Source organism: Leptidea sinapis, chromosome 33, assembly GCF_905404315.1.
Source record: "Leptidea sinapis chromosome 33, ilLepSina1.1, whole genome shotgun sequence".
Taxonomy (NCBI): Eukaryota; Metazoa; Arthropoda; class Insecta; order Lepidoptera; family Pieridae; genus Leptidea; species Leptidea sinapis.
The window spans coordinates 8,127,914-8,143,543 of record NC_066297.1 but is presented as its reverse complement, the minus strand read 5'-3'; the positions used below and the strand labels follow the sequence as shown (position 1 = coordinate 8,143,543).

The window sequence follows — 15,630 nt, the reverse complement described above, 5'->3', positions numbered from 1 at the left end:
ACATTTTGACGTTTGGTTGAGATGACAACTGAAAACATAATTAAATAGAGCCTTAGATAAGTTATAGTCGCCTATATTAGCCTTAGATACACCTTATACCTTACACTCACGATTTGTATGTCACTTTATGTTGGTTTCCGTGTATTGCTCGCAATAGAGGTTAGTTTCAAACTTAATTTTTTCGACGTTTTCACAGCTGTTATATTCTTTCTAGACGTACAAAGATCTAAGAATAGAGCATAGATAACCCTTTTAATAGTAGTTAAAATATTTTAGATTTGTTTGAACAATAGTACTAACTTCGATAGTAAAGTGCGGTTTTCAAGGAACTTTGTTCCGCGTACTACAAAGCTGTGGAATGAGCTTCCTTGTGCGGTGTTTCCGGTACGATACGTCTTATCGTTGTCGTAAAAAAAGGGCGTACACTCTCCTGAAAGGCGGGCAACGCTCCTGTGGTTCCTCTGGTGCTGGAAGATTGGTATTGGTAATTGGTAAAGGGCTCCTGTTTCTGCAATTAGACCGCTTAGTTGGGTCCATTTTGCGTGCAGTATTGACCAGTCATTGCAACCAGCCCAGCTCCTTCCAGAAGTTCAGAACACTCCTGAGGTGTTCGCAGAATTCCTGGAGCGACCTTATATTTACTAAGGTTTTTGCCCGTTGGTTGGCCACCCCAGCACATTCCAGGATTACATGAGTGACCGTTTCATCTTCGGTTAGACAGCCCCTGCACCTAGGAATGTCCGTAACACCGATTGTAAAAAGGTGCTTGTTCAGTGATGTGTGACCCGTTTAGGCTTATAAGTCGACGTGTCAGTTTGGGCGATAGTGCAGGCCTCTTTCGACTGTCTACAGCCTGATACATTTGTCCATCGGGTTCTGTGTAGATTGTTGGTGAGAGAGCGTATCCATGACCGCATTTGGCTGAAGGGTAGCTGCTGGACTGGCCCTGGGCCAGCCACTTGGGTTTCCGACCCCCGCCTTGCAAGTTCATCCGCTGCATCGTTCCCTAACGAACCGCTGTGTCCTTTGATCCATTGCAGAGTTACCCAGTTGTTAGAGGCAGCTCGTTCTAAGGATCGGTGACACTCGTATATCAGCGCTGAGTTATAGGTGTTGCTCCCCAGCGCAGTCAGTACTGCCATACTATCGGATAGAATACGGATATAATATCCGTGTATTTTCCTTCTTAGTATCGCGTCTGCACCATCCTTGATGGCTATGCATTCGCATTGGAATATGGAGCTGTGTGTGCCTAAGGGTATAGAGGCATTCAGTTCCTGTGAGTAGATTCCAGCTCCAGTTCCGGCTGCCATTTTGGAACTGTCTGTGTAAATTCTAAGTTCATTTACTCCTGACTGGTCTGCTCCCACTTCAAACAGTTGAATGCGGTAATTATTTTGAAAGATGTTTTGGGTATTGTATTGGGTATGCAACCAGTTATGGCTGTGCAGGCCAGCCATTGGAATCGCTGCAGCTTGGTTTGTACGGTCGTTAGCTCTGTCCTGGGCCACCAAGCTATTGCTCCGTAGGTGATAATTGGTCTAATAACTGCTGTATATAGCCATTTACATATATTTGGAGCAAGACCCCACGGTTCTCTCCACGGGTCTTTTACACTGCCAAAAGTTGCAAGATTGTGGCCGGCAGTGATCACCTAATATTAGGTGACCCGTACGCTCGTTTGTCTCCTTTTTCCATGAAAAAGGGTTAATCTTTATTAGACTTTTTTAGGAACTCTATGATTAAAAGAAGGGGGGAAAAGGGGGGAGGGCATTTTTCAGGGAGAAACTATTGAACACTGTCAATAGTTTTCAACTAACCTCTCCTTTTATGTTTTATTATGTTTGTTGTAATAAACAGCCGAGGGCACGAAATGGTGGGCGTTTGTGTCTGCTCTGGTTGCTATTCTTAAAAAAGATTTAATTATTATTATTTCTTTTCTGCCATTGATTATTTTTTATGTTACCATATTATAGCGATCTAATCATACTTATTCTATATTCTATCATTTATGTTATAAAACCTTTTGTGATCAGCTTGTAATAACTTTCAGAATTCTGGAGAGAGAATTGGCAGACCTAATTAACTTCACCTGGAACAAATACAATATGGACGAAAGAGTTGCTGCGGCTACTGAGAAGTTTAAAGAAGAGATAGTGCAGTTCGAACGTTAGTAATCTTTTTAAGAGTTCAGTGTGTCTGAATGGTCACTGGGAAGAGAGAGCTGCTACCGTGGGAGCCACCGGGGTCTGGAGTGGCCTCCAGACCCCGGTGGGTCCTCATGTGTCTGTCATGTTTTTGGGAGATTTTGCCATTATCGCCACGCTTGGCAGGCCGGCGGGCGAACGCAGGAAGTAGATGTGCTCTTTTCGAAAGATGCTGCCCATCCTCTTCCGACTCGCCTCTTACGACACGCTCGATGAGGAGGGCGAGGAGGAGATGGGTTGGAGCTATTCTGGTGAGCACCACACGCAAATGAAGAATGTCTAAAAAGCCGAAAATATTATTGTTATTTTTATGTGATATCCCCTATAAAATAACTATTGTTATATTTATGTGATATCCTCTCGCTATTGGGATTATAAATAACATATTGCTTATGGTCGCCATAGCGGTTGTCCGTTAAGTTAAGAGTATAAGTTGTACGCATTATAATTAATTTAAAATCCAAAATGATTCAAATGTTGTGAGTTTTGTTGAGTGTCAATTCCGAGGCATCCTCAGGAGATGTTGACTCGCCAAACTCTGGCACGAGACTATTTAGTTTTTGAAGACAAATATCGGCGGAATCAACACTCACACCGTTTGGGTGAATGGCAATAATTGTTAATTCTATTTCCTTTACTTCTCAGCTATTCGACGCCACTGGAAAGAATTTGACTGACAATCACACTTGTATAAAAATATTATTGACTTTGTTTCAGTCAATACCGAGATACTAGACAGTATGATAGTCGACTGTCAGGCGACGACGGATAAACTTCGCAATGACCTCTACGCGACCTTCCAGCCGAATATCAGGGAGCTGCCGCCCATTGAGATAGTCGATGTCACCGGACCTCCAGTGAGTCCATGTCGTTAATATTCTCTTTAATAAAACGCGAGTTAAATGTGTACATAAATTAAACACATTTTAAGTTACATTTTTATTATTATTTTAGTTAACCCGACGTTTCAAGACCTTTCCAGATCTCGTTTTGAGGGGGATATCAACCCCCTGATGTCAGTCTCGTTTCAGAATTCGGCGAGTAAACAGGGGATGTTTACTTAAAAACGTGTTGTGTCAGATTTGGTCATATTTTATTCAGGACATAATATTTCACGTAAATTTACTTCGTTTCTGCTAGATTACATGATATTAGCAAGCCTCTCCTCCACCTTAAGTGAGATTTGAAAGGATTTAGCTTGATCCCCTTCCCCCCTAGAACATTTTAAGTAATTAATGGACGCCCCCTAACTATCCAAATGTTATGATTTTTTATAGATTGTTAATTCAAACAAGTGCTCACATACACATTTAATTTGTATTTAATTAATCCCAGAAGTAAAGGGTATCACTTTTAAAATAACAAATTGTTTAGATTTGAAAGAGCGACATCTCAAGTTGTCTATCTAATATGTAATTATTGGGGTTGAGCAGGTTATCAAATGTAAAAAGAATCCTGTAGATAGAGCCACACCTTAGAGTTGAACCAGACATTCCAGGATTTACGACCGATGCGTCGCTCGGATGGCTGGCTCAATTAGTAAAAGTGCTCTTACGGAACCTATCGATCATAAATTTTGGTGCAAATTAAATTTGTATACTGTTAATTCCGCCAACAATTCCACTAATGCGACACATGTTTCGCTTCTATGCCAGGCATCTTCAGGAGATGTTGACTCGCCGAGTTCTGGAATGAGTCTGATGCCTGAGGCGAAACACGTATCGAATTGGTCCAAGACAATACTAAGCGGTTTTAACACAAAAAAAAAACTCAATTTACTATATTCAAGTCAGAATATTGATTTTTATTTATTAAGGAAAAAATTTATAAGGTATTTTAATATTTCTTTTTGGGCAGATATATCCATAATAAGATGTGTAATTATTGACATACTACGTTTGTTTGGAAGAATGGTCGTAATAACCTTAAAACATTGTTTAGGTATTCTATACCTTATAAGTGACTGCTATTTGCTTTCTTACAAGATATATGCGAAAATATCACTGGACTTAAGAGCTCCTATTTTTTATCCGACTTCATAGGTACGGATTTATTTCGACACATTCATTGTAGTGGTTCATTTATAATCTGTTTGTTCTAGATAGCATAAAAATGGTTTTTATTGGCTTTTAGCCCTGAACAGGAACAGTTTTTTTTAACTACCCTCATTGGCATTTTCGACTGAATTGTTTTAGTTGTATCTGATCAGTATCGACACCGCATTAACGGGAGTTTTGTTTAGAATTGTAGTAATCGTGGTTTTACACGTATTTGTTTAAGCTGAGAGGTTTTCGAGTTACTTCACGTGAAATTATATTACTGTACAATTATATGATAGCCGAATAATGATAGTTTTAAGCGAAATAAATAATCTTTTAATCTGTATTATGTTTTCAGGCTGAACTTGTGAGTGCGGTAAAAGATGATGATGATGTAAGTAATATGTTAATTTTAACTCTATCTTTGATTTCTTAGTAACAAAAGGCTTTTGATGTTTTAAAACTTCCAAGCAAACTGCTCGTGTATATACAAAAGCAACGTCAGTTTCTTCGCTGTGTTTAGTATACAAGTCTTTATTCAGGGTTGCTGCCTGTGCTTAAAACTGTGAACGTTGTTGTTAATTTTAATCTTTCCGTGATTCTTCATTAATGAAATACTTTTGATCTGTAAAAAAATACATCACCTTCTCAAAAATGTGTATATACGTGCATCACCAGCTTCCTTTCCGGGAGCTACAATTATTTTAGAATCGCCTGTTTTGCTCAGAACCTAGCCCTAGTCTAAATACGTAAAGCCTGCAAACGATCCGTACGAGATTTGATTTGAAAGAAAAAATATAACGTCGTTTTGATGCTAATGATAGTTCGGATAAAGGAAAAGAATATAATCAGAATTTACATTTATTTGTGTGACAAATAAAATGTTGTTAAATGGCAACAACCCTACGTTAGAGCATAAAATAATTCCTATTTTTTTTTTAAAACAAAGTGGGGAAGGACATTGTTATTCTTACATATTCTTTTTTAAATACAGGTTCCAATTCAGTTTCTTTCTTTGGCATAGCACAGAGCCACTTTACAATTTGGTAATTTGCAGCGATGTTTGCCATCCTCTCCATGTCTCTATCTGTTCTAATGTCTTTTAGTGGCACATATTTCGCTGGCCCTCTTCTTTTCTCTGCTTCAATATCTTTATCTAAGTTGGAACTTGAGAGTCTACCCTAGGGCTTCCAATCCCGCGGCCTGTATTCAATTTCGGAATTTGCGGGACTACGAATTTTCAATCCGGATATTGAAAATATGTACATTTTAAAACAATGAATTTATCAACTCCACATTTATTTACGTAGGTGCATATTACTATTAAAATGAGATCAATGAAATTATACTGTTTTGTTTCACAAAAGAATAATAACAAATTCTGAATAAAAAGCATATCATAACTATATATATAAATAAAAAATAATAAAAATAAACAAAAAAACACATTTTAAACTGATAAATTATTACTTGATTATTAAGTTTGTTAGCTTTTAATCTTAACCGAAAATGTTTGAGCAGTTAACACATGTCAAACTACTGCGTATTTTAGACGCAATATAGCCTGCAGCAGAAAATGCCCTTTCTGCTTCCACACTTGTGGACGGTATCAATAAACTTCACGAAAAACCGAAACAGTTAATAACTTGAGGTATTAAAAATAATATTTATATTTTTTTATGTTTCCAATACCGCAATACCGAGATTTTGGTATTGCGGGATTGGAAGCCCTAGTCTACCCTACCTTTATTTTCTTTGTTTGTGTGTTATACTTGGATAAACTCTCTTCCCATTCTGCCCTATACTCTCCTAACTTCAATAGTTTTGCATTACCTTACCTTTCAATCAATTTTTTATGCAATATCCCGGAATTGATTACGTACGCCCATGGTAGTAACATCTTACTCATGTACGGCCTTCCTAACCTTTATTTTTTGTTTTAAAATGTGACGAGTGCCGCTAAATATTTAAGTTACTCAAGAATCGTACATCAGGTTTTGCTCGTCTCGTCATATCTTGTCATTAAGAAATAATTACAGAGAGATATATCAGTGGTGAAGCTATCAGCGGAAATGGCCCCGGCTGACCTTCCGCCCCCGGGAGACGTAGTGAAGCCAGAACTCCGGGTGGGCATGCAAGTGTACGCCATGAGGAACCTGTTTGGGACCTGGTGCAAGGCAAGGATAATCGAAATATTGAACACTTCGGTAAGTACACCAATTTTTAGGTCGTAGTATAAAACGTCTTCTTCACAATAAACGCTTTATTAGAATTTACTATTACTCCACTTAATATTTGAATGCAATGCACGAATATGGTATTTGAAGGCAACCACACTGGTCAACTGTTGAAGATCAACTGGCTTGCTTTTCGTTTGTATTAAACACGTTAATAATCGATGGACAATATACTGAACAAAGAATAGGTGAAGTTGTCAGGAGGTAGATTAGAGAGAAACCACATTGTCTATGGAATTAAAGTAGAATATGGTATTGGGTTTTAATATTTGTAACACATTTAAGTGTTATTTATTAAGGCTTATTAACTATACTAAGGCCAGCGAGAAGAGATAAAGAATGTAAACAAGTGGACGGTTACAAGTTACATTGTGATAGTGAGCGATTATTATCTCTGTCCCTATCACTCGTACGCAGTAATGGCGTCAGTTGGACGACGATAGTTGTCGTTGCGTGTTTCGTGGTACAAGAATACAAGAAAGCAGTCAGTACCGCAGTTGTAGATGGCAAAATGACCGAACAAATGTTTCGGTCTGAAGGACGCCGTAGCTAGTAAAATTACTGGGCAAATGAGACTTAACATCTTATGTCTCAAGGTGACGAGCGCAATTGTAGTGCCGCTCAGAATATTTGGGATTTTCAAGAGTCTTGAGCAGTGCTGCATTGTAATGTCTCGTGACTTTTTCTCATAAAAAAATACGTAAACCGCAATCAAGTGTGTTTTATCCCTTTTATGCACAGTTTTGAAGTCAGTGATAAAAAATTATTGTAATCATGGATTACGCCGTCAAGAATACGTTTTACCAGAGCGACTGCCTTGTGCGTATAATGCTCAGTATTTGTGTGTGTTTGCGAGTGTTTGATATCATTTTTGAGGGTTGAAAAAACTAGGTTTTGCAAAACCAGAATATATTTAGCGTTCCCGGCCTTTAGGCGTTTTTTCAAAGTATTGATGTCGTATCGTTCTCATAACACCGCGCTAACGTAGAATAAATAAATATCATGTAATATAAACAATTTTGTTATGTTTTAAAGTGTAAAAAACAGCTTAAAAGTGGCCCAACAAAGCATACGAGATTTATCAACGATACGTCACTCTGAACAGTTGGCTCAGTTGGAAGAGCGCTCGCACGGAACGCGAGAGGTCGTGGGTTGGGGTACCGCATCATTCATTAAAAAATTTGTCTTTCAAATTTAATTTGCGTAGTCATATAACATACTGTCGATTTTATTTCAGGGTTCGTTGTTTACCTCGTGTAAAGTGAGGTATGAGGGGAAGGCGAAGAACCAGTACAAAGTTATTTCGGCGAGAAGTATGGCGTACGCGGAGCCCGCCAACGCGAGAATGACTATTGGTAAGAGAAAACTCATTGATCAATCTATTTCTATTGTAATCCCCGCGGGTTGAAATGGTGACAGGACGCCATCTAGGCTGCCCTAGACCCCGGGATAAATCGGAGCAGCTTGAATTGTCGGGGACCCAGTGCTCTGTGAACGGCGTCTTCTATCGCATTTATCACGGGGATTGTTCCGAAGAGCTGTTTCACCTGATTCCTACCGCTGAATTCCACCTTCGCACGACACGCCACAAATTAGGCTATCATACCCACCATCTGGATGTGTGGCGGTCCTCCATTGTGCGCTTTTCAAGGAGCTGTCTTCCACCACGTACCACAAAACGCTCCTGTGATTCCTTTGGTGATGCAAGAGAATTTGGGCGGCGGTGATCACTTAACACCAGGTGACCCGTACACTCTTTTGTCCTCCTTTTTCCATATAAAAAATTTTAGTGACGTCACACATCGCGGTTTACAAACTGCTTGCTTATGACATTCACAGAGATTCTGTTTCCACGCGCACGGTTATACCACAGAATAAAGAGGAGTAGTACAGAAGTGTTACATTGTTAACACGTTTTAAAGAAATTGTTACTTTAGCAGGCCCCATTATAAAAACTCAGTTCGCAGCTGCGGTGAACTCAAAATGCAATTATAAATTAGTCATTAGTGGTAAGGTACCACACACTACAATACAACACACTCATATACTTATACAACACACACACTCACAATGGTTGATTGATACATTTTAAAAAAAAGTTTCAATTCTTCATCTGCATTGTAATAGTTTGCCCTCTCTTATGACACCTAACACCTTAGGGATATGGGGACGGCTGAAAACCAGCGCTTTATGAAAATATTATTTCAAGCAGCATTAGCTTAGCCTGTCCGTCGTACTATGCTCCCTGCCCACTACCACTTCAGTTTCGCTATCATTTGGGCTATGTCGGTGTAATTGGTTCTCCTACGGATCTCCTCAATTCTATCTCGCAGGGAAACTCCGAGCATAGCCCTCTCTATTGCCCTCTGAGCGACCATGAGCTTTCTCATAAGGCCCATAGCTAGCGACCACGTCTGCGTACCATAAGTCATCACTGGCAACATAAACTGGTTAAAAACCTTCGTCTTCAGACACTGTGGTATTTGGGACGAGAAGATCCGAGTGTCTCATTCCATTCCTACTCCCCTTTGTCCTAATATATGTTTATACTAAGTTTATTTTGTACATTTAAATTTAATTCAAGGTAATAAATTTTATTATTATTAATAGTAATAGTACTACTGAGAGCAGAAGTGTACTTCGTAAATAAATATTTTCAGGTATGCGAGTTATTGCACTGTTCCAAGATTCGAACATTGATAAGAAAGAGAGTTTTTATTCTGGTGTTGTGGCCGAAGTCCCGAATCCGGTCAATAATTATAGGTGAGTTTATTTTTAAAGAGATCCAGCTCGAATTTTGATGACATTCTTGTACTCATGAACAGCGCTTCATCAAAATAACGCAAATGTCTTTATTAAGATCTTTAACCACCTTCCAAAAAATAAGTGTTCACCGCCGTTCACAATCTCTTGCAACACCAGAGGATTCATAGAAGCGTTGCGGGCTTTGGCCTTTTAGGAAGGTGTACGCGCTTTTTTTGAAAGTACCCATGTCGTATTGTCCCGGAAACATCGCACAAGGAAGCTATATAGTTTAAAAGAGTTCTTTAGGCGAAAATACTAATATTTAAAAGTAATTATTTGAGAGTGGTAAACTAACTATATATTATAGCTAGCTGACCCAGAAAACGTTGTATTTCCGATATTAAAATCGCGATACAAAAGTAACTGTTGATCGTAGATGGGTGAATTTGAAGTTGTATGTATTTTTTAATGCCGACTCATAATCAAACAAATTCAAAAAAAAATTCAAAAAAATTAAAAAAATTGGCGTGGACCACCCCACCACATTTAGGGGGATGAAAAATAGATGTTGTCTGATTCTCAGACCTACCCAATATGCACTCAAAATTTCATGTGAATCGGTCAAACCGTTTCGAAGGAGTTCAATGTTTAACACCATGACACGAGAATTTTATATTTTAGATAATCGAATTATAGCTTTGTTATGTGTACTTAGGTCTTTAACCACCTCCCAAAAAATATTAGAGAGTTGCCTAAAACAATAATGAATAAAAAACTTTAATTATGGTTAAAGAATAAGAACGCTTCTATAGTTTAAAATATATTTTTAGTCAAAAATACTAATATTTAAAAGTAATAATTTGAGAGTGGTACCTACAAACTAATCCCTACTTTTTTAGTACAGAGATAGACTACAGCTTCAAAAAGAGTATAGGCTACGTTTTATTGCAAAAAAAAATAAATGGAGGATTTGAAATAGGGGATGGCAGTTTATATGGAAATTCGAAATTATCGAAGATAAAACCATGAAACTTTGAATTAAGGGACTCGATAAGAAATAATTTATAAACATTTGTTCTAGAATGAGAGATGAAAGAGGAGATTGAAGTTCGTTATTGCACTTTATAAAGTTAGAATAAGAATAATTTACTGCTGTACCATATTAGTTACATAGATTTACAAAATATCTGTTACAAAGTATACTCGTACGTTGGTTTAAAGTAAATAATTTAAATTTTACAAGTATTCTGGCCTCACACTAGGATTCCCTGTGTCGTGAAGTCCAGTCTCTTCCCCTATAATAGTACAAAATAAAAATAAAATAAATTTGCGTGTATGTGTGTGTATCATTGTTTGTGTAAAATATATTATCACCGAAATTATTTAGGCCTAACTCTAAAGATTATTTTTTTGACAAAATAAGCATATGTATATGCTTAGAAAACTTATGCGTCTAGATTGAGCTTCTTGTTGCTAGACACAACCGGTTAAAACAAGTTTACAACAAACAAGCTACGTCTTACACTCTCGATTTGCATGTCACTTTGTGTTAGTGTGCGTGAGTCGCTCAAAATAGAGGTTCACAGTCGACTTTTCACAACTAAGTATACGTGTAAATGATCTAAGGATATACGCTATCATTTTTATTACTCTTTCATCCAGATATCTGATATTCTTCGACGACGGCTACGCGCAGTATGCTTCGCACGCTAACACCCGCCCGGTCTGCCAGTGCTCCAGCCTGGTGTGGGAGGAGATGCACCAGCTCTCGCGGGAGTTCGTCAAGCAGTACCTGATGGCATACCCTGAACGGCCCATGGTCAGGCTACACGCTGGTCAGGTGCTGGAGACTGAATGGGATGGTGAGTACCCTGCATTGATCACCAACTTCTGGCAAGAATTGGGTCTACTTACAGTTCCTGGAGCTCAAGGTATAAGCCTTGTTTGGGTGAATTAATTTCAAAGTATTATTTATATTATTATAGGCAAATGGTGGACTTCTCGCGTGGTGAAAGTTGACGCGTCGCTGGTTCAGATACGGTTTGCTAACGACAAGGGAAGGCTGGAGTGGATCTACAGAGGCTCCACCAGACTCGCCCCACTCTTTCGAGAGTTGCAAGCAGCTGAGAAGCCCAGGCACAGAGCAATGCCTAAAGCTCAGGCTCATTCCAGGGTAAGTTTGTTGCCTTTGATCCCCTCTCAACAGATAACCCTATTTTGAAAATGCATGGCAACAAAATTTGCAACCAAAAATACCAAAGACAAAAAGTAAATTATTGCATTCTATTGTCAGTCGATACGATTTACCAGTGGGAGGTTTCTTTGCACAGGATGCCGGCACGATTATGGGAACCACAATGGTGCTTATTTCTGCCGTGAGGTAGTAATGTGTAAGCATTATTGTGTTTCGGTCTGAAGGGTGCCGTAGCTAGTGATATTACTGGGCAAATGAGACTTAACTTTTTATGACTCAAGGTGACGAGCGCAATTGTAGTGCCGCTCAGAATTTTTGAGGTTTTTCAAGAATCCTGAGTGGCACTGCATTGTAATGAACGTTCGTTCCTTATTGTCATAAAAAAAGGTTTCATATAAATCTACTGACAATAGACAAAAGCGTAAACTGAAGCGGTAACCTTATTAGTATCCGTCCGTCACTCCGTCACTCTCATTAACAGTGAGATGTATTTATTAACCCGCAGTAGGTAGAAAATGAGGGATAAGTATGTATTACCATTGCCTCCCTCGTCATTTTCAAAAAAATCTTTCTATTATTAAAATATTCTCAGACTAATTACGCTAGGAACTCATTAGTAAATCCTTTATGCAACTCTTACAATAACACTCTTTATGACGTAGATATATTTTATTAAAACTTGATTAGATATAAGAGAGAAGTTGGCAAAATTATATTTTGATTAGTTCACTGTTATATGTGTATTTGTCTAAACACTGTCTTTACTTTCTAACCTAACATTTTTCTATTTTCGTATAGTTATTTGTGTGACGGGCCTATTTTGGTCTGGTCAGATATAAATATTTGTATATGACTGTATGTTCCCTTAAAATATATAAATAAAAAAAGGAAATAATTAAAAGTCAAAATGGCGAATTACAAAATTACGATTTCTAACATACGGTTACAGCGCCATCTCTTGTTTATTTTGTAGAACTGTTTTAAAATGTATACATAGCATTTTTTAGGATTGTCTCGCACTTCATAGGTTTAAATTATACAAATGATTTTGCAGATCAACATGCCGTACGTGGAATACACCAGGACTGATGAGCAAATAAACAAATCCGAAGCGACGCAACAACAAAACGTCGAGGTAAGTGGGCGAATTGGCTAATTAATTTTATCTACACCCGTGCTTTAAATCCTCTATAAAAGATTCTGAAACAGTTAGCTTATTGCCAACATTAAAACACCCAATGTTCTAATAACCATTACATCATCCAAACGAGTGTTGTAATGTTGCACTGAATTTCATAACAACACTCCTATGTTTTTTTTCGATCCCTTCATGCGCAAAGAGTTTCAACAGACAGCCACTTTCCAGGCATCGAGCAATACTCGATGCCTGGTATCTTTATGAATTTCAAAAATATAACATTTTCGTTTACGCGCGTTCCACACTACCAGAACGTCGCGCACCGAAAAATAGTAGGTGATTCGAATCCCCGCCATTTTTCTTCGATATTTTTAGTGTTTTGTTTACAAAAAATGAGCGAATCATTTTAAACGCTGCCAAAGAACATTATATTCGAGTGCATTTTAAGTATTGCACTATACAAAATGTAAATTACTGCTAAAATAAATAATTGTTTCATTAATACTTAGTTTATTTGTATATAATCAGTAATGAATGATATTGGGTTACTACTAGGACTGGAGTTTTAATGTTAGCAGTAAGCTAACTGTTCCATAATCTTTAAGAGAATTCATATTCTGGGTGTAGATAAAGTCTTTTATGCAACTGTTGATAATTAGGTATTAAAACACTCATGTGATACTATTATCACATTCGTGTTTTAATACCCCTTATTACACAACAGTTGCATAAATAACTATTACAATATAATACCAGACAGTATACTAGGACTCACTAAGCATAAATTCAAGAAATATATTAAAGATTCTTTCACAAAGATGGTTTACTATAGTATAGTCGATTATAAAGAGGATAATGATGCATGGTTCTTCGCAGTCTATCTTTGATAATATTATATTTATGATTTAAAAGCTGGGCTGGGTGTTTGTTATCAGTTTTTCTCCCCATGTCAAAGCCCCATTACGAACATACATATATGTATATATATATATACATAATCGTACCACTAAGTAAGTATAATAATGAAGACATACTTCCGCAATGCAGACACAGGGCCGCAGACAGCGCTCGGTCGCCAAGAAATCGACGGTATCGATGAACCTGTACCCGATACCGCCACAGCCGCAGCTACCATCAGTCCGACTCGAGAACTTCACCAGCCGCGTCGTGGTGAGTATTGTTATAACAATTAAATAAAACACTTTTTAAAGTACTAAAATTGTAACTGTGGGACTGTGGGTAACGTTTGTGTGGGAAAGGTTATTATAGCATAAACGATTTTCTTAATGACACCACGGACTGGGAATAAACCGAACACCCTCAGGCTCTTTAATTATAAATGTTTATTGTACGATATTAAATTGTAATCCATATTTTATATTAAAAAAAGAAAAAAGCCCGCTGAGTTTCTTGCGCCCATTCTTCTCAGGTCTGAGGCAGTCTCTTTTGAATGTGTGGTAGATTTTGACGTTCAATAAGTGATTTTAAATCCTATTTTGAATAAAAATATTTGAATTTGTGTTTTAACATTAGATTTTGCGTAAAGGTTACCTTTTCGGAGCACGTTTTCGGGGGGACTGCGGTTGACAGGAGTCGACAAAGTATATGTCATAGTTGTCATTATGACGTTTAGCGCCATTCCTTGCCTCGGAGGTGGTATTTGCTGTAGACAGATATTACAGTGTCTTCTTCTTCAGACACGCGTTTTAATCCTTTAAAAATTGTTTTATTTAAATGGGTAGAACACTCGCGTTAATCATAGAAAATACACCCACACTCAAAATAGTCGCACAGTTTTCGATCCCGAGAAATTAGCCCGATATATTATAGAAAAACATTCTTTTTTGTTATCAAATTAAGGTTTTCACTGCTTGGGGCGGCGACGTGGGTTGAGTCGTTCCCTTCCTTAAAATATGGTCGAGGGAGACGATGGCTGGGCCATGCTCGTGACTGGGTTCTACTTGTGGTGACAGGATGATCCTGTTACCAGAGACTCTGCTTCATGTTTTTAAACGTATTAGTCACTTTGTTTTAGTATACGTGCACTGCTGAAAATAGAGGCTAACAGTTCGCCGCAATTTTTTTTCGACGAGTTCACTCCTGTCACCTTCTATCTAGGCGTATAAAGTAAATAAAAAAACGTGTTATTAAAATTGTTTCTTGCAGTACTATACGCCGAAAAATGCGGTGAAGCCACACAAAATGGTTCCTCACATGTGCGGTCCGCGATGCAAACGGACTGATGTGCTATCGCTATACGAACTGAGAACATACAATCCGCTCGCCAAACCGCTGCTGAGCGGGTGGGAGAGGTATTAACTCATTATGCTAATATTTGGTACTAGATTTATTTAAGAAAACTTCAAAGTCGTATGAAGTGAAAGACTGTTGTGAAAGTATTATCATTTTACTGTTGCAAGGCTCCCCGCCTTGTAGAGCGTCCTTAGATAATCCTCAGACTCTTAGCTGAGTGGAAGCTTAGCATAGTCTTTGTTTTCGTTTTGATAGTCATTTGACAGCTGAAGCTAAGACAGCCCGATGCAAAAGAAAAGTTCGCGTTTTATCACACTCGGCTAAGATTTACGTTGGTAAAGTCTCAGACAAAGTCCTAAGTTTTTTTTTATGGAATAGGAGGACAAACGAGCGTACGGGTCACCTGGTGTTAAGTGATCACCGCCGCTCACATTCTCTTGCAACACCAGAGGAATCACAAGAGCGTTGCCGGCCTTTAAGGAAAAGTACATTGCATATTTCAGCCTTATAGCAGATGTCAGACAGCTACTGCCATCTCTTCGCGGATATATGAACTAATTTAGTTTGATTAGCTGTGGTTTACGCATATTTATTTGATGTAAATGTCAATGAGTATTGGGAGGGTCAGAATTCAAAGAGCAATTGGTATTATGTAATAGGTAAATATCTTAAACACATTATTATATATTATATTCTTCTACAAAGTATGAAAATGGCGTTTCGTACCGAACAATTTTTTTACTATACAAATTACATTTGTTTATCATGTAATTTATCTAATACCCGTTATATATTAATAAAAAAACAAAATGCATTG

General features: G+C 37.9%; 1 protein-coding gene across 2 annotated transcripts in view; it reads left to right on the top strand.

Annotated features, from left to right (window-relative positions):
- The window catches only part of LOC126974695 (histone-lysine N-methyltransferase eggless), a 71,632-nt gene that overhangs the window by 33,394 nt on the left and 22,608 nt on the right, over positions 1-15,630 (top strand). For both annotated transcript variants that reach the window (XM_050822266.1, XM_050822267.1), the window contains 11 exons: positions 2,054-2,169; positions 2,925-3,064; positions 4,605-4,640; positions 6,286-6,453; positions 7,721-7,838; positions 9,144-9,246; positions 10,891-11,090; positions 11,214-11,401; positions 12,477-12,557; positions 13,608-13,730; positions 14,727-14,872. In XM_050822266.1, the coding sequence (XP_050678223.1) occupies positions 2,054-2,169; positions 2,925-3,064; positions 4,605-4,640; positions 6,286-6,453; positions 7,721-7,838; positions 9,144-9,246; positions 10,891-11,090; positions 11,214-11,401; positions 12,477-12,557; positions 13,608-13,730; positions 14,727-14,872 (1,419 nt within the window). The remainder of the gene's footprint in view (positions 1-2,053; positions 2,170-2,924; positions 3,065-4,604; positions 4,641-6,285; positions 6,454-7,720; positions 7,839-9,143; positions 9,247-10,890; positions 11,091-11,213; positions 11,402-12,476; positions 12,558-13,607; positions 13,731-14,726; positions 14,873-15,630) is intronic.